This window comes from Idiotropiscis lumnitzeri, chromosome 4 (assembly GCF_059441095.1).
Source record: "Idiotropiscis lumnitzeri isolate Australia: NSW breed Sydney's pygmy pipehorse chromosome 4, RoL_Ilum_1.0, whole genome shotgun sequence".
NCBI lineage: Eukaryota > Metazoa > Chordata > Actinopteri > Syngnathiformes > Syngnathidae > Idiotropiscis > Idiotropiscis lumnitzeri.
The window spans coordinates 25,885,082-25,903,580 of NC_142394.1; the positions used below are offsets into that span (position 1 = coordinate 25,885,082).

Consider the following 18,499-nt stretch of genomic DNA (forward strand, 5'->3'; position numbering starts at 1 on the left):
TTCCACTATTCAGCCGTTGATCCTTGGCTGAGAGCAACGGCCGGATCACCACATCGCCCTCGCACCATGCCGCAGCCATCCGCCCAAAAGTCAGGATGATGGCCTCGGCCGTGGCCGGCGGCGACAGCAGGAAGTCGCTGACGCTGCAAGGAGTAGATCCGGAGACGTGCATGATCGTGTTTAAGAATCACTGGGCGCAGGTGAGCGTGGAGTGCCAAACACCGTCAACGTCCCGTGATTGGCTTCACCAGTTCACCGGGTCTCCTTGGCCTCCAGGTGGTGAAGATCCTGGAGAAACACGAGCCGGGCCGCAGCGGCACTAGCGCGTTGAGTTTCCTCTCAGGTCACGCTGGCAGCGGCGGCGCCCGCCTCAGCTCCATCCCGGCCGATGAGGCCAGCGCCGTTCAGAACTATGTGGAACACATGTTGTTCCTGCTCATGGAGGAGGAGGCAGGTCAAGGTGAGAGCCAAAAGAATCAGTTTTTCAAGAAGAAACAAGCTGTCAACGAAACAAACATGTTTTTATAGGAAGCGCATTAACATTTAAAAATCCAAATTTAAGTCTGAGATAAAAGAACCAACGGGTTTAATCGGTCTTTGCATCGCTAGCTTACCCGTCCGTCTTTGTGGGTTTTGCAGTCGAATGAATTTAGACGTCCTTCTTGTTTCTTCATTCTGTGAGTTGCAAACCATGATTTTTTTTTTTTTTTGCCAACATCATCGACAAGATAATCGGAATAGATAATCAAATGTCGTGATCAACGGAGGTGCTCCCATTTTTGAAGTTATATAGTTAGCCACTTCATACCAACAAGTGATGCTGATTATATTGCCAGGTGGTGCAAATTGAAAGAACAAAATGTTGACTTGTCATGTTCTAGTCAAAGTCAAGTCCAGTCTCTTGGACAGCAAAGTCAAGTCAATAAACACACATCCTGGTGATCTCAATCCTCAGGAGGAGCGATGGGTCCCATTTTGGAGTTTGTGGTTCTTGAGGGTGTGATGGAGCGCCTGTTCCTGTGGAGCTTGAGGCGACAGTTCACAGAAGACATGAAACTGGAGCAGCTCAGAATGTACCAGATGCTCCTGACCAAGGCCCACCAGCCGCTCCTGCACCACAAGCCGCTGCTGCGGCCGCTCATGACGCTGCTGGCCTCCTGCGGCGGCGCTGGCGCGGGTATGCAACGCTACGTCGCCTCGGTAGACTCGACCTCCTCGGCTGACCTTCTATACTCTTTTTTTTTAGACGCAGGCGGCTGCGTGGAGGCAGAGCTGGTCCTACTGTTGAACCAACTGTGCGCGGCTCTGGTGAAGGACCCCTCGGTGCTGGAACTGTTCTTCCACACCAGTGAGGACCAGGGTGCCGCCAACTTCCTGCTCTTTTCCCTCCTTATCCCGTACACACACAGGTTCTTGAACGTACACACACATTGAGTGAAAATCATTTCAAGCAGCACACGCTGAATGATACCTTCGACATCCTCAGACAAGGCCCAGTAGGTCAGCAGGCCCGAGAAGCTCTTCTGCTCATCATGTCGCTTTCAGCCTCGGAGCCTCGCGTGGCCCAGCACATTGCCCAGAACACATACTTCTGTCCGGTAAGTCCTCATACACACCCAACATACATCAGCAAACAACACCGCCACTACTCGAGAATGTGCGCAGCTAATGCTACTCGAGCAAAAAGCCTCGATTCAGAATAAAAAGCAAATGAGTTTGTTGGTGAACACTTTTCATGATCCAAGGAGAACGTTGCTTTTGTTGAGTTAAGTGGCAGAATTCGATGTGATCTCACTGTCTCACATTATGTAACAACCGAACAAGTAGTGATGGGAAAATGAAACTTCAAATTTGCTTCACGAACCAGTTGTTGTATTTCTGAGTCCTCTAGATGGCACTGTTGTTTTAAATAAAGGCTTTAAAAAATGTCAATGTGCTTTCAGCCCAATGTTGAACCGAGAGTGCCATCTACGGGAGTCCAAAAATACTACAACTGGTTCATGAAGCAGATTTGAAGCTTCATTTACCCATCACTACTAACAAGCTCAAGGCATTTGGTTAGGCAGAGAAAGTTACTCCCTGTATAATTTAAGGAGGCGCTGTGACGACTCCATGCCACCTGAGGGCGCTGTGCATTATTCACCAGCAGCCACTTGTGAAAAAAACGGCTTCAGGGACTCTAGCAAACTTTTTTGTTTAACAGTAGCCCATGCTGGCTCTATCAGAAATGAATCATCACTTATTCCTTACTCGCTAATGATTCTATTTATTTATTTTTCTGCCTTTGGAATCAATTATTAATCTCTACTTCCTGATCACAATTATGGTCTTTTGAGTAGTTGTTTTTCGTGAACTATATAGTCCACTATACAAAAACAAAACATGCATACCGATTGACGAGCAACAGTGTGCATGGCAACTAACATTACATGTTGCCTTCAGATTTAAGGCCATGTGACCACGCTGACCTCAATCTTCTTGGAGAGAGATTAGTAAATGAGCACGAGATTGGCCGGCAGTCCAGAGCAGGATTAGCAAATCTGCTGCATGTGAATGGAGCAGCATTGCCGCCACTGACACTGCTCTTGTTTTGATTGGCGCTTGAATCTGTGGCTCCTCCCCTTTCCATCGGCGAAGGAATGAGAAATAAAATCTCCCTCTCATTTTTTTCCCGCATAATCCCACGCTAGAATTTTGATCCATGTGTTTGGTTTTGTGTTGTGACTGTACTCACCTTTAGGCAGGGGAAGAAATCTTATTGCTAGCTGTTGCTCCGGAATTTTCCATCACATGAACCATTTACACAGCTTGCCGAGAGGAGAACCAGATGACATATTATCCACCCTTGGCTTCTTTCTCCGCTTTTCGTTTTTGGCTACCAGACTTCAAGGGCATCTTGCTGTCTCCGCCTCCACTCACTGATAATTTGAAAGATGTCCGTCTCTGCGTGATGGAGCTGCCTTTAGCCACCGGTGGCAAACTCAAGGCCCGCGGGAATGATCTGGCCCATCACTTAAACAAATCTGACATTTGTATCAAAATTACAGATCGTTTTGATTTAAAAACAAAAAGGTGATTTAGCAGGGACTACTAAATATCAAACTGTGTACTGGGTGCAGGTTCTGGCCACAGGTCTTTCTGGCCTCTACTCCTCTCTGCCAGCCAGGTTGCAGGTTTACAGCGAAGACTGGCACTGTCTGGACCGGCCCGACTGGCAACAGGTAACCGTGACAACGGCACGCAGAAAGCGTGACTCATTGAGGGGTATTATAGCGCACGACCTAATGATGCCGATGTTCTGATGTTTCCACAGGTTCCGGCTCTCGTCCACTTCCTGCACTCGCTGGGCTTCTGCAGCGCCGTCACCAGCGTAATGCACCAACTCTCACACAAACTAGAGTCAGCGACATTGTTCTTCATCCTAACCTTCTCCTAGGTGACTCATCCTTCCATCCGCTCCCAGCTTCTGAGTTACATCCACAATGGGTTCCTAGTGCCTGTGCTGGCTCCTGCTCTGCATAAGGTACTCCAACACATCCCTGTAGTTCATCATGCTGATTTGAAGTTTTCAACATTATTACACTAGTATGTACAGCAATCCCCAGTTTATTTGTATTTCCTTATTTACAAATTCACCTTTTACAACAGTCTCTGTCTATTTGCAGCTTTCGAGTACATTTTTATACATGTCCGTAATTCTGAGATGTCCAAGTTTTTAAAGAGTACACGTGCGTCTGTGTACAGCTGACTGTGGAGGAGGTCATGACGACCACAGCCTACTTGGACTTGTTCCTGCGCTCCATCTCAGAGCCCGCCCTCTTGCAGACCTTCCTGTCCTTCATACTGCTGCACACCCACGACAACGTGCATATCTTGGACACGCTGGTCAGCAGAGTCAACACACCCTTCCAGGTAACGTGCCCGACGTGTGACCGAAAGCAGATCCAAATCAAAGACCTCGTCTTGATGCTCCTCAGCTGGGCACAGTGTCGCTGGCTCTGTTCAGGACGCTCATTGGTCTCTTCTGCGAGGACGTTATGCTGCAGCTCGTTTTCAGGTAAGCCTGTTGGAAAAAATAACAACTCTGGCATTTTAGGGTACAAATGCTTGTTTTGTTGAATGACACGAACCTGTGAGGGTTCCCTGCAGCCCACATTTTTAAAGAATGCCTGCTCTAGGGGAGTGTAGTACAGATGACTTGTTTAGCTGCGTGTCATGTGTCTTCAGGTTCTTAATTGCTTGCAGCCACCTGAGCAGGAAGCAGCGGTCCTCCTTAAAGCACAAGGCATGGTGCTCCTCGAGTGCCACCTCCTTTCTGCTCCTCCTGCCCTCCTGGTGCCCCATCCACCTGCCGAACACAAACGGAGCCTCAGAGCACATCCACTGGCCCAAAGGAGCAGGTGATGGTTTTTTGGTGATGGTGTGAGTGAGTCGGTCACACGTTTGAACTTGTGGTATGTGCTGGTCAGATGTGTCCGTAGCTGACAGTGTTGGTTACTGGCGAGGTTCTGACTTCCTGATGGAAGCCAACTACCTCCATTACCTCTCAGACGCCCGACAAGCCATCGCAGCTTCGAACAGGTCAGTGGTTCCGCCCAACAGCTAAGATATAGAAATATTGCTTTGGCACCATTTGGTGGCATCCTGGTTCCAAGAAACGACATCAACTTTAATTAGTGAGGTCATGTGGCACTACCCTGTGGTGCTGTACAAGTGATCATAACTTTCCTGACTGATGCATCGTGGCGTCCCTCAGGGCTTGTCGGCGCTGGTCTGCACCTTATGACGGATATAATCCGCTACCTGTCCAAGACTGTTCTGGCACAGTGGACGACACAAATGAGAATGACATGGAACGCCAACTGAAGAGCGACTCTGTTGGTGCTTCCCCGACCTCTTGTTCCGTGGACGTGGTCTCCAAGGGTAACCAGGCAGGTAGAGCCGGTTCTGCGCTAGAGCTGGAGTGGGATGACCTTTTTGTGGATGAGGATCTATCATCCTCAGTTGGTGGCTCTTTTGCACCTCTCCCACCCTTACCTCCTCGCCACATCCAAGAGATGCGACGCAGTGCCATCAAGCTGGTGCACGGCGCTTATGTGGAGGAGAGTGAATTTGAGGAAGATGTTCTGGTCTACGATCTTGTCGCCCAAAAAGATGCCAAGGCTGCCATTTTGGAAAGAATGATAGCAGCAAATCGACGAGCACGTGGAGGCGGCGTCTTCTCTGCGATAACAGGAAGAACGGTACATGAAACCGTTAACAACATCATGTCATCACGTAGGATGAGTGAGGAAGGAGGAAAGGAGGAAAGACGGAGTGAGGATCACGGAAGCCAATCGAGGAGCTGCGAGGACATCATCAATCACATTACAGATGTTTGTGATGCACACGGCACTCTGGACACACAAAGTCACACTTCACTCAACGGCCTTCCGGATTTGACAAACAAAGACTCCACGTGTCAGATGCCAAATACGCCCGACAACAAATTCCATAGTGAAAACAGCGACTTCCTCTCCCAGTACCATGAGCTAATGCGCTCGTTAGGGGCGGAGCCGGAGTGTGACAACATCCTGGATGACATCTCCACCTTCAGGAGGCGGATTCAAGAACTGAAGCATAGATTGGTTGATGAGGATTGTGAAGCTCGAGAGGAAATGGATGAAGAGATGACAGAGGAGGAGGAAGAAGAAGTTGGGGCGAAGCACAGTGTTCCATTTACAGGTGGGTTCACAGACCACGACATAACACAAGCTTCCAGGTGGAAAACGATGACACTTTCTTCGATTGCATTATTAGTAAGCAACCTCTACAGGCAGAGCCATCTAGTTGTAAAAGAGACGGTCCAATTCCATGGTTCAGGGTCAAGTGACCCAAGTGGACTTTGTCCATCTTGCAAGGTTGCTTCAATAAACTTATATCATCACAAACTAGTTGTTGAGATCTCGCTGCAAATTTCTGTCACTCACACTAACCTTGTCCCATGATACCACAGGGCCCTTTATCAGTGTCCTTCTGTCTCGGCTGGAGAACCTACTGGAGAATTCCATCGCCGTCAACCTGCTGGTGACGGGCATCCTTGCTCAGCTGGCGTCGTACCCGCAACCTCTGCTGACGGCGTTTCTGCTCGGTACACAAACACACCAGCAGGCTGGTGTGTGTACACTGCACCAGGTAACACACACACATACCTGCCTGGTCATGATCAAGATCTGCTTAATAGAAAGGCACTTAAGTTCAATTGAGTTGAATACAATTTGCACCCATTGTCGCTGGCTTTTGAGAACGGAAAAATGGACCTGCTAATTATCTCACGGACCCTTTTGGGAACCAGTGCCTTAAGGCTCCAAATGCGTGTCTGTTTGCATAGGTGCTGGTCTCACTGCACGGCCAAATTGAGCGCTACATCCAAGCTCGACCAGAGTATCCCGCATTGGTCATACAAGCATGGAGGTTCTTGTTGGCTAAAGACCACGACAGCAAGATCCGAGGTTAGTGAGCATTACTCCTCCAGTGGCTACTCGCCAAAAAAAAAATCTAATCAAACAATACTAAACCTACGTTAAAAGATGACATGCATTGAAGCCCAGCAAATCTGGATTTGTTCCAGAGAGCCTCCAGGCTCAGGTCATTGAAGATCCGGACGGCCTTCTTCCCAATGGTTCTGTGAGGAACTCTCTCGCATCCCCCCACCTCGGCCTCCTACCTCCCTGTCCGAGTATCCCACTCCAAGACAAGAGCAGAGTGTTCGCCATTGTTCTATATGCAGAATTCCTGAAGGAGCTGGCCGCTCTCGCCCTGGAGCATAGCATCACTCCGGATTGGACCACAGAGGAGTAGAGGAGGCAGAACCCATCTGAAAACTTTGAAGAGCCACTTTATTTATTTATATGTCCTGAAAACCCTGGAATTTTTGGACTGTTTAGCACAATGTAAAAATGATTTTATGTATGTTGAATACAAGCGCTGACCCTTCTTTTTGATGTCTTTTTGTGTATTCAATGTTGTCTTTGTAGATCATGAAATTAAAATGAAATGAAATTCAAAAAAGATGGACATACCTGAAATGTAACCTTCGTGGGGACAATTTGGGGAAGGTCCTGTTCTGATCGTGCTTGAATGAGTTTTTGTGAGAACCACACGACATTCATTTCCAGAGATGGGCATTATCAGTCCAAGTTCCTGTCAGTATTTCAGGAGGACCCACAAGGGCCCAGCCCGTCCCTCGTCGGCAACAGCCAATTGGCGTTGAGTACATAATTTCTATGACACATGCAGGCTCCACACAAGGTCATATACAGAAAAATAATAAATAAAAACAAGAGACACACACATGCACTGTGTGGTGATTTGTGAGATAAAACCACTATGGGAAATGTCATTGTTTGTGGGACTGAAAGGGATACGACACGGTTTTAGTTTTCATTTTTGTCACCTGCATGTGACATGTGACTGGTAAGTCCGTACTCAAGCTGTTTGGCTGACTCGGACCAACTGGCAAGGCCTGAAATACTGACGAGAACTCACAGACGGAATAAAGCACTGACGAATGACCGCCTCTGGGAAATTCCAATGCATCCCTGGGTCAGCAGGAAGACTTCTACCCAGCGGCTCCTGGGTCATTCTCTGGGCCTCCTCCCAGTGGTGCATGTCCAGAACACCTCGCTTAGAGAGGAGTCCTGAACAGATGCCTTAGCCACTTGATCTGGCTCCTCACAATGTGGAGGAGGAGCAGCTCGAGTCTGAGCTTCCCCATTTAGGGCATAGAACTAATCACTCTTAGGGAGAGTCCAGAGACCCTGTGGAGGAAAATTGATTCAGCTGCTGACAGTCACGAAACAGCCATCTTGTTCAGTAGATCGACTATTAAATAAAACTGACTTGACTTGATTTAAAGCGCACAACCCAGACTAAATGAAATGATCTCATGTTCGTGTGATAAGTGAGGAGAGCGAGCAACTACATCCTGTGTCTTTGTGGCCTTTGCTCGCCCTGTGGTTGGTGTCTCACTTCCTGAAAGTGAGGGCAACAGAGCGCTGCGAGCGTCGTGCGATAAAAATACCAGCTATTAAACGAGCAAAGGAGTTTTCTGGAGGGCTTGTATTGGACTGAGACGCGAATCTGGGTCGACATCTTAGTTGAACTGCGATGAAGATGAGCCCTGGACTTTTCTTCCTCGGTGGGTGCAGCTGCAAACCTCATATGTTGGAGCAAGGCACATTCATGCAGATCATTCACATGGAAAGTCAAAATGAAGTCTCGAGATTCAGCTAAACAGATCGGCTCTTTTCAGTTTTGGCAGCAGCATGTGTTTGCCGAGGACAAAACCAGACAGCGACACTGAGGAACCGCATTTCAGGTACGGTCAAAATGAAAATGTTTGTCTTCCTGCCAGTCCACATCTCATCTCTTGTCTTTTGTGTTTTCTCCAGATGCTCCTACGTTAGCGCCCCCCACCATGGAAGAATCAACAACACCAATGCCGTCTCATCAGAATCGGACTTCGGCAAATCAACCTGATGTGCTGTCAACTGCAATGGTGCCGCTTATCTCTGTCGTAATCCGTCATTATCCTTAGCCAGCGGTTATCAAATTTTTAGTACCGTCGGAAAAAAAATGCTTGACTCTTCAAGGGGCACCTTGACCACGAGACGCCAAACGACAAAGTCCATGATCGCAATGAGCCGAAGCCCATAATACCAACGGAAGACATCACGGTGATTTCCACAATAGTGCTGAGTGTCACAAAAGAGGCGGGTAAGGTCACAATGACGTTCACCAGCACCAAATACAATCGATGCCATTGCTGACAATGGATGTCTCTTTCAGCATCCCCCGTGGGCTCCACTCATTTCTGGGGTAAGAGTTGTGTGATGGTGAACATGTTCTGTTCAGACCCTTGACAAAATGCCACCCCCACTCTTTAGGTTACATCCTCCTGGTGCTGCTGCTTCTGGTGATCGTTATCCTTCTAATTATCCTCTATATCATGAGGAGGGCATCCCGGGTAAGAGTGGCACATTGGCACACCTCATAAGCAGATCAGTTCTCATTCTCTTTGTTTGATGTTGTAGACGTACTCGTTTGACTTAAGGCATGGGGCTCCTGGCAATCATGCGGGGGATCCTGTGGGAAACTTTGAGGCCTTCGACCTGGATGACCAAGGTGCGCTTTTAAATATCCCTTTTGACGCTAAGCTGGTACCAGAGCTGAGAGAGGTAGACAGGGTGAGGCCATTTAAAGATTTAAAGACAAACAGAAGCATCTGAAAGCGAACTCTAAAGTGTACTGGGAGACAGTGAAGAGAGGCTAAGATTGGAGTTACGTGATCCGTCTTCCGAGCTCCAGTTAAAAGGCAAGCAGCAGCACTGGACCAACTGGAGACGCTTGAGGGAGGACTGGCTGACTCCAAAATAAAGTGCATTACTGTGATCTCGATGTAACAAAGCCACGGATTATTGTTTCTAGGTGCTGTTGTGAAAGAAAGGTCTTCACCTTAGCCAGCTGCCTACGATGGAAGAAGCTGGATCAAAGTACAGCACTGATTTGCCGATCCAATTTAAAATCACTGTCCTATTTAAAACCCAAGCAAAGAGTTACTGTTAATCTGGCGCCAGGTTTGCAAGCAAAAAAAGTTGCTAATTTCGTCAGCTCAGCATGATCACATATGCTAACATATTTTGTGACCCCGCAAGGCCGAGAAACTCCCTGTGACCTTTCCATATCTACAGCGGTCAATGGCACGACTCCGCAATCAGAAGAACAGGGTACTGCTATCTCTTTTACGCTCAGCTAAGATGTGACAGAATTCTGAGTGTACCTTACCATTTTAGCACCACATGAAGAAACGCACGTAAACCATTTTAAGGCTTCCGACACGGAAGACTCCAACATGGCAATCGAGGTGTCCGATCCATCGGACGCCGCTGAGAAAGAGCCTAACTAAGATGGCATCACCCAACGTGAGGGAGCACAAGTTTGAATGATAGAGTGAGTTGTGTGGGAATAACATTTTGTGGTTCTATCTTCTTCTCTGTTGAGCTGAGATGTTGCAATTCATCCTGCGCATCACTTCCTCATCCTCATCTTCCTATTTGGACTGATGAGATCTTTTCATTCATCTAACTTTAACAGTGATTGTCACATTTTTGTTTGATGTTTTCCCGCGATATTTGGCTCAATAAAGGTTGTGAAACACTTCTCTGTTGTTTTATACTACAGAAAACAATTTGAAAAGTTTTTTTTATCCGTTGAGTTAGGATGGATGTGTGAAACTCAGCTTTCACCTTTTTGCAGCAGTTAAGTCGTGATCAGCAGGCCACCCCAGTGTGTCCCTCGACGGTGTCACATGTTACGGTGTGTTTGTGTGTGGGCAGCCGTGCATAAACCCGTCCCAGCTCATGTGCCCGGGGAGGCAGAACATCAGAGATCAGGAGGCGATGTGACGTGCTGCCGGGTGGAGGCCGTGAGTGGCTGTCACAAGTCAGTCACTTAGCACTTCTACTTGACACCACCTAGCTTGCATTCAGGTGTTGTTCCAGCTGGCATCGAGGCTCTGCCAGGCGTCAGCTCTCAATGGCCGTGTCCGAGGTAAGACAGAGTATGAACATTGACTTTGATTGAGTTAGTGACACATGGCTCCTTTGCAATTCCAGACTTTGTACTAAGCCAAACAGTTGCGTTGTCATGTGGTCACGATGGTCGAGGTCGGTGGCGCTTTCAGGCTTGCACATTTTGTGTGGCCACGAAGTTCGGCTTTACTATATGAAATCCGTTTCTATTTGTGTCATATGTCATTGGTGTTTGTTTGGAAAATGTGGGCACCTTTGTGGACTTTCCACTCGAGTAGTTTTCCCGCGACGTCTTCTGATCACTACCGCAGCTGTCACGTTGGACGTCGATGCATTTGATTCTGGTAACTCCTGAGTGTGTAAATAGAGACATTTTTATTGAAAGCCAAGACTCCTCAGTGTTTCCTTTTTCAGGTAAACCTCCACCACTGTATAGAGAGAACCATGTTAACTGGGCAGCAAATTTGGGATCTGGTACCATTACTTGGTAAAACAGGACTGTCCTGCTAGTTTAGGGATGGTAAAACTTTTTTTTACAGTTCTCACAAGTGAGTGTTTGTGTTCCTGTGAAAAAGGGGGTTCGTTGTTGCTTAGCTTTAGCAACATTAGCATTACCATGAAACAACCTTTAGCTTCTATGTTGTGTTCTTGGATAATCTGATTTACTGACGCACAAAAAAGTCATTTCCAATTAACTTTCATCAAGTAGCATGTGATTCCTTCAGGTGTTCTCAGTGCATCTTAGTGTCTTGCTTTCCTCCTCCACCTGCCAAACAGGAAATTTAAATGTCACGTATGAATAGTTAATGAGAGAGGTGGGTGATCTGTTACAGATGACCAATTCGTCACTTTGTGTGCATGTGTATTGATTTATTATGAATGAGAATATTAAACCCAATAATGACATTTGCATTATTAATTTGACTTGATCATGCAGCACATGGACCTCAGCACACACACACACAATGCAGTCCAAGCCTTTACAGACCCGAAAGCAGAATTTAATTTCGGGCCTCCCTCCCAACATGACCAAGTAACAGTGTGTAACTCGAAAAACTCGTACGTTGGGGCACTCAAGGCAGTACTGATTAAGGTCCAACATGTTTAAAAATATCCTGACATTTTTGGGGCCCCCTAATGGACAAGGGGCCATGAGCCATGCGGGCTGGCTCCTTACACATCATGCAATAGACAAACGCAGTCTACGTTACTCTCGTTACTCTGCAGATGTCGTGGCGTTCGTCCTTCCACTGCTCCAAGTTCCGCCATGTCTTTGGGAAAGCCTCCAGCAAGGAGCGCAGCTACGACGGCGTTCCCATCACACGCAGCGTCCATGACAACCAGTACTGCTCCGTCAATCCTTGTTTCATTGCCATGGTGACCGAGTGCGCCGGGGGCGGGTCCTTCCTGGTGCTGCCCATCCATCACGTAGGCACACCATGATCATCAGAGATCGGACACAGGAAAGAAATATTTGACTTGTCTCCTTCCAGACAGGCAAAGTGGACCCTCAGCACCCGAGGGTGTGCGGTCACAGGGCTCAGGTTCTTGACGTCAAGTGGAACCCGTTTGATGACAGCTGCATCGCCTCGTGTTCGGAGGACTGCACGGTGCTTGCAGATTGACTTATGTCTTCCACTCTTGCTCGCTTGGCACTTATGGCCTAATGTGCCACCGCACAGGTAAAGATCTGGGATATTCCGCTCTGTGGCATCCAACAGAACCTCACCCAGGCCAGGAAGACTCTGATAGGTCATTCCAGGAGGGTGGGGCTTATCGAGTGGCATCCAACTGCTGAGAACCTTCTTCTAAGCTCCGCCTACGACTACAGGGTTAGGTCCAAAATAAAGGCGGTGGTCGTAAAAGTAATTCCAGAAGAAATCTTTTCTCTGGGCTCTAGGTCCTCCTCTGGGACGTGTCTCAGGATGGAGTGGTGCTCAGGTGCCCGGTGCGTGTAGTCATGGCGCCGGTCCACCACCGCTTTCCATCAGAGATGTTGCTACTGTCCGTCAGCTTCAACCAGGAAGGAAATCGTCTGGCAGTCGCGTCCAAAGACAGACGTGTTCGAGTGCTGGACCCTCGCACAGGAAAGACTCTCCAGGTGTGTTTTGGCGTTAAGAGACTTGTGACAACGTTTGACGTTGTGCGTTGGTGCTGCAGGTGTCCTGCAACAAGTCTCACAGGGCTAACAAGGTTGTGTACATCGGAGGCTTGAGGATGCTGCTGAGCACCGGTTTCTCGCCTTGGAACCACAGGCAGCTCGTACTCTGGGACCCGGTAAAATCACTTCATTCTAAAGTGGAAAGAAAGTCAAATTATATTCACTGGTCGTACAGAAAGACAGGAAGAAAGCAGAAGCCTTTTGTGTTTTACTGTAAGCAGGATGACTTGTCAGACCCTCTGTATGAAGAAGATCTCGACGGTTCTGCAGGAGTCCTCTTCCCGTTCTTTGATCCGGACACTGACATGCTTTACCTCGCTGGGAAGGTCAGTGCATCCACGTGAATCACTAAAGCTGGCTTTACATCAACATTGCAGATCAACGCTCGAATGTCAACTCAAGCTTGTGTGCTGCAGGGTGACGGGAACATCAAGTACTATGAGCTGAGTTCGGCGAAACCTTACATCAGCTTTCTGACTGAGTTCAGGTCTCCGCTGCCTCACAAAGGACTCGGTGAGACTAATTCGAAGCGTACACAATTCAAGAAAAATTTTCAAATCCGTTGGCTACTCTTTAAAACAAAGTACAACCAAATCATCAGTGATCGACCTCCAACATTAAACACCATAGATCAGTGCTACAATGACTTTTTTCAGGAACTTTCAGAGTTCAAGCATATGCCTTATTTGTAAAGGCCAAACAATTTAATTTGAGCTACGCTAACCTCCGTGGCAGCGCAGCGGTGATGCCAAAGCGTGGCCTGGATGTCAATGTCTGCGAGATTTTCAGATTCTATCGCCTGATCGCCGTCAAAGGTCTGGTGGAGCCACTGTCCATGATCGTGCCACGAAAGAAGGTTGGTCTCATTTGCAAGACCGGTTGACAACGTTAAAAGCTTCAAATGTTTCGTCTGTCCCATCAGTCTGCGACATTCCACGAGGATCTCTACCCAATGACGGCGGGAAACCGGGCCGCAATGACGGCTCAAGAGTGGCTAGCAGGAACCAACAGGGGTCAGCGAAACCATCTGAACAATAACAACAGAGGTCGGTTTTCCACATTAACTGGGCAGAAACTCGTCCTCTGGTTCCAGCAGGCCCAGTCCTGATGTCGCTACATCCTGGCACTCAAGTAGTCAACCCCTACACAGAAAGCCTTGCTGACAAGAGCTGGTACCCCAAGGCCCTGGCCACAGAAGTATTACCCCGCTTGGCACCTGGCGTCATCGAAAAGGTCCTAACACATGGCGTTAAGGGGAGTTTTTAGGATAATTGATGCTGTACATTAAGTCATCATTTTGACAAATACACAAACCCACCCACTTCCGAATAACGACACCAAACAGAAGTGAAGACATCTAATTTTGTTGTTATGGATGCACTAGAACTTTCTGGAGCAGCTGGCTTATCAGGATGCCAAATACCGCAGAGAGACGTACAAGCTTTCAGGGTGGCATCCAGAAGAGTTGCAGCAGTGGATGTACGATGTCACGCCCCACTGCTGCGAGCCCACAGAGAGGCCGCCGCCCACCACTGAGGATGAGGTAAAACCCTGTCAGGGTTCTCCCCCCTCCCCCAACATGTAAAATGCAGACGTAGCCACCTTCAAATCTAAAGGTTCCATGACTAGCTGGTATTGACCATTTTCTGCGCTACTTATCCTGTGCTGCGGGTGCGCTTTCAGAGACATACTGTAAAATTAGCTCAAATCTAATTGCCCCCCCTAGTGGGCACTCAGTTCAGAATCTGACGTTGACCATGTTTTCACAGCTCCGCGAGGCGTTCTACAAACAGCATGAGGAGATCAGAGGTCTCAGAGAACTACTCGACCAGAAAGATGTCTGTACATGCGGTCATCGGCGTCCATCTTTCTACCATTGTATTCATTTCATGGCTTCAGCCCTCACTAACATTAGTTTTTGGGTTGCCAACTGACAGGTCAGGATCGCCGAGCTGGAAGAGGAAGTCAGAGACACCAACAATGACCAGAGTACGACGCAGTGACATCTGATACGTTTCAGCACAGAACCGCAACAAGAATAGGGAGAAAAGAAAACAAAAAAACATTTTATTTGTGCACTGAGGGCTGACGGAGATCCAGGAAAATCAATCCAGATATGAGACAGAAAAAAAGCAAAATGTTAAGATTTTATTTACAAACTCCATTTTTGTATTTTTTTGGTACTTTTTCCTTTAACTTACAGAAAGTAAACAAAAACAAAACGAGTCAGTGTAAACGTAAAAGGCAAAGAGGGAAGGGTGAGGAGGTGGGTAAAAAAAGCTCTCCCCCGGTCAATCAATTACATTTCTGGAGGGGGAAAAAAATTGGCAACAAAGAAAAAAAAGACAGGTAACATTTCGCCCTGAGCACTTGATGACATCATCAGTTGGTTCGTTGGGGGACATATTGGCGCAATTACCTCCACGGGCATTGCCGATATACCTTATCTAAATGTAAAAGTGACTGTTCCAGCAATCGATGACAAAAAACACCTAGAGAACTTCTTGAGATGCGTTTAATGAAAACGCTTAATGACCTTCGCGTGCTGGCAGAGCAGGAGCTTTAAGTCCTGAGAAACTTTGGGATGACATCAGTGACACCATTGGCACTAAACTCAATAATGTCTCATCAAACTTTTAAAGTCAACATAATTTTCGATGCCAGTTATATTAAAAAAAAAACAAAACGCACAAACACAAAATACAGTGACATGGCGTCAATAGGTGGGTACCAGTTGGAGAAATGGAATGCAGCCCGGGAGGTGGCGAGAGAGATCAGGATGGGAATTAATCGTCGTCTTTGTCGTCTTCGTCTTCATCTTCAGGGTCCCTCTTCCTCTTTTCTCCTTTTGCCGGAGACGAACCATCATCTACTGGGACAACAAAATGTCCATCAGATATACATGCATTAACCGTCTGTGGATGGGTGAGGGATTTTTTTTTGTATACACACCTTCATCATCATCCTCATCGTCCTCTTCATCGTCCACATCTTCATCACTGTCAACATCACCGTTTACGTGTCCGTCCTGCAGAAAGAAGATGTTAGAAATAGGGCTCGAAAGTTGCGAGGATTTTCAGGTGCGCTTTTAATCGCTTCGTCATCACATTCAAAGCAAGCACGTGGTGGCTGAAAATAATTTCATCTCTTACTTTAATAATCAACTCTAAAATTGGAGGTTGACTCTTACTGAACTGATAAACAGTTAGACAAATGTACTTTGGCCTAATGCAGACTAAAACAGCAAGATAATATTCAAGTATAGCAGAATCTGAAGAGCATAAAATGGAGAGTGTAGTATTATAGTATTTTTGAATGAGGAGTGGGTTGCATTTTATATTCGTTTTTGAATGCGTTGCGGCAGAGGATGTAAGATTTAACTCAACATTCACATTTTCGCTCTTTTAGTGAAAGAATTGAGTCAATAAAATTCTATTTATGTAAGTGTTGAAATTTTATGATTTTTAACATTATTTTGCATGGATGTCTACTTATGACAAAACAGTGTACACATTTGAGCTTATTTCCCAAATCCCTCATCTTAACATTCCAAGGGAATTTAGATGAAATGTTCCATCCCCTGCGACACCGGTCATAGACTAGCTTTTTGCGTGTTGTGTTGCATTCACCTCATCATCGCCGCTGTCGTCATCTTCGTCATCGTCCTCTACAGCCACAATGTCCTCTTCGTCTTCATCCTCTTCATCCTCAAAGTCTTCCGATTCGCAGCCTGGAATAAAAAATTTTTTTTTTAAAAAAGACAGGTTGAGTGGGCTGAGTTGGATAAATAGCTGGAGACAAGGACGGTTAGTCTCACCTTCATCATCGTCCTCAGCCCCATCCACCTCACCCTCTGAGTTGGACCCCTCGCAGTCGTCTATGTCAAAGCCGTCTAAGTAGGTGAGGTTGGGCAGCAGCTTGAAGATGGACTCTCTGTAGTCAGCCAGGTTAGTCACCTCGCAGTTGAAGAGATCCAGACTCTTCAACTGAGGCAGATTTTTCTGGTTGGGAGGAGGAATGTGAAGAGTTTTAGTGAAGGCGTTATTTTACCCCTGATTTAGCTTCCAAGCTAGACCAACCAGCGGTTCCAGGGTGCTGATGTCTTTAAATTTGTTGCCACTGAGGTGAAGATGCTTCAAGCTCTTCAGCCGCTCCGCCAGAACCTCCAAACCTCCTGATATACTGTTGTCACTGAGCTCCAACTGCAAGAAACCAAACACACTCAGTTTCTACACTTTTAATAACTAGCACTTAAGAACAAATACATATAAATATACGTGCCCACCTTTTTCAGTTTGTCCAGTTTGGGAATATTTTCTAAAGTGGTCAGGCGGGCGTTGATGAGACTCAGCGTCTCCAGATTGCAGAACTCCTCTGTGATGCCTTCAATTCTCCCATCGGTGGCAGGGCAGTTGTTCAGAAACAGATCCTGAACCTGAGTGTGGTTAAATCAACAGCGTGAGTGAAACTTTAGTCTGGAATTTAGAAACACTTTGCCATATTTTTGCCCAACTACGCAGAAACACTGGCATGAAAATTGAAGTGAGGTCACACCGCCAGACTTTACTGCAACTTGTAGTGTCACCAAGCCACACCCCTTAAAGGTAAACACGCAACATTCAAATTCAACACTTGTAATTACTCCACTTTATCTAAACAATTTTCTTAACATTTTATTATTATTTGTGATTATTTCTTTTCCTCCATTAAAATATAACCAATTCAACTATAAAGCCAAAAACTCACTGCGCTGGACAAGCCGAAAGTCACAAACAATCGTTGCTAACTTAAAGCCAAGCTATATACCATTTAGCAGTAGTGGTGTCGCATACAAAGAGATTTACAAGACAAATGGAAGGTTGACGTTGAGCTCAGACTTCGAGAGAAAGTCACGTCGAAGTTCGTCTTCGTAACGAACAACCTTTCGGCTAGCTCGCAGCTAGCGTTAGCACGCCGTTAGCTGCGCGCCACTGAGCGGGGCACCGACTAATACCTGGAACCGTCTTAGAAACAACACACGCGGCCATTAAAACGCATGGTGGTGACTAAAGATATAACAGGCGCTCTTTTAGTTTGCGCTCGATATCAGACCGTAACTTATTTCTCAACTTCACTGCGTTTCGAGCACGTGCGCTTATCCGGCGATCGACTTCATATAGGTTTAGGGATTTATTTATTTAAGATACAAAATCAAACGAAGCCCATAACACCGCATTGCAGAAGTTGCCTCTATTTGGTACACAAGTTGACGAAAACGTACGCGCGTAACACACAAGCTGACTACAATAAAGAACATGGCGCCATGTGTCTCCGCGGCCAGCTCAGAGATGAAAGACGTCGGTTTCCTAAGTCAGCCAAATTTGGCCATTTCATCCCCCACCTTCGCTCCATGATTGTCTGACTCGGTCTGGCATATCATTCGCACATTTCCATTCCGTTTGGACCGTTTTGTAATCTGGAGAAGTGCGCCATGTGCTCGTCAGCCTCACTCGGTGCCGTTTTTTTTTGTGGGGGGGGGCCGCAACGTCTCTCTCGCAAACAACTATAAAACGGATACTTACGTCTTTCGGTGACCGTTGGTGCAGCTCCAACGAAAGCTTTTTCTTTAAGTCCATTTCCTCCGGCTTTCGCTTCAGTTCGGGTCTCTGGCTCGACAAACTTGTTTCTCCGCGATCCTCGCTTGTCCAAAACACGCCGGATGAGTGTGAAGTCTTTTTTTGTGAGAAAATTATTACTTCCGGTGGAGATTTTCAAATTGTTCGAAACC

At 46.9% G+C, this 18,499-nt stretch overlaps 4 protein-coding genes across 7 annotated transcripts; 3 read left to right on the forward strand and 1 right to left on the reverse strand.

The window, feature by feature from the left end:
* The first annotated feature begins 18 nt into the window (after positions 1–18).
* Positions 19–7,332, forward strand: LOC148338860 (FHF complex subunit HOOK-interacting protein 1A-like). Of its 2 annotated transcripts, none has more exons than XM_088294812.1 (16): positions 19–200; positions 277–460; positions 956–1,177; positions 1,247–1,409; positions 1,487–1,598; positions 3,120–3,221; positions 3,314–3,370; positions 3,437–3,523; positions 3,745–3,912; positions 3,978–4,057; positions 4,228–4,400; positions 4,470–4,581; positions 4,757–5,724; positions 5,996–6,174; positions 6,371–6,491; positions 6,611–7,332. In XM_088294812.1, the coding sequence occupies exons 1-16, from the start codon at positions 96–98 to the stop codon at positions 6,838–6,840; spliced, it is 3,063 nt and encodes a 1,020-aa protein (XP_088150938.1). In that variant the 5' UTR covers positions 19–95; the 3' UTR covers positions 6,841–7,332. The 2 variants fall into 2 exon arrangements, with proteins under 2 accessions (XP_088150938.1, XP_088150939.1); XM_088294813.1 differs by having other exon boundaries at positions 4,246–4,400.
* A 697-nt stretch (positions 7,333–8,029) lies between these two features.
* On the forward strand, positions 8,030–10,200 carry LOC148338861 (uncharacterized). 2 transcript variants are annotated; one of them, XR_015842916.1, is made up of 9 exons: positions 8,030–8,179; positions 8,294–8,359; positions 8,433–8,539; positions 8,634–8,757; positions 8,830–8,859; positions 8,928–9,007; positions 9,075–9,165; positions 9,469–9,767; positions 9,834–9,915. XR_015842916.1 is itself a non-coding variant. In XM_088294413.1 (9 exons), the coding sequence occupies exons 1-9, from the start codon at positions 8,149–8,151 to the stop codon at positions 9,944–9,946; spliced, it is 714 nt and encodes a 237-aa protein (XP_088150539.1). In that variant the 5' UTR covers positions 8,030–8,148; the 3' UTR covers positions 9,947–10,200. The 2 variants fall into 2 exon arrangements, 1 of the variants encoding a protein (XP_088150539.1); XM_088294413.1 differs by having other exon boundaries at positions 9,696–9,767; positions 9,834–10,200.
* A 253-nt stretch (positions 10,201–10,453) lies between these two features.
* On the forward strand, positions 10,454–15,418 carry LOC148338862 (coronin-2A-like). Its single transcript, XM_088294034.1, has 14 exons — positions 10,454–10,590; positions 11,799–11,999; positions 12,065–12,181; positions 12,254–12,403; positions 12,472–12,672; positions 12,732–12,848; positions 12,954–13,058; positions 13,149–13,245; positions 13,473–13,588; positions 13,655–13,745; positions 13,826–13,965; positions 14,117–14,275; positions 14,502–14,570; positions 14,670–15,418. Exons 1-14 carry the CDS (start codon positions 10,576–10,578, stop codon positions 14,733–14,735), a joined length of 1,644 nt encoding a protein of 547 aa, XP_088150160.1. The 5' UTR covers positions 10,454–10,575; the 3' UTR covers positions 14,736–15,418.
* On the reverse strand, positions 14,861–18,460 carry LOC148338863 (acidic leucine-rich nuclear phosphoprotein 32 family member D-like). Of its 2 annotated transcripts, none has more exons than XM_088294033.1 (7): positions 18,294–18,460; positions 17,018–17,167; positions 16,812–16,934; positions 16,550–16,733; positions 16,362–16,462; positions 15,685–15,760; positions 14,861–15,601 (listed from the first exon to the last, which is right to left on the reverse strand). In XM_088294033.1, the coding sequence occupies exons 1-7, from the start codon at positions 18,345–18,347 to the stop codon at positions 15,519–15,521; spliced, it is 771 nt and encodes a 256-aa protein (XP_088150159.1). In that variant the 5' UTR covers positions 18,348–18,460; the 3' UTR covers positions 14,861–15,518. The 2 variants fall into 2 exon arrangements, with proteins under 2 accessions (XP_088150159.1, XP_088150158.1); XM_088294032.1 differs by having other exon boundaries at positions 14,861–15,604.
* Positions 18,461–18,499: the final 39 nt, after the last annotated feature.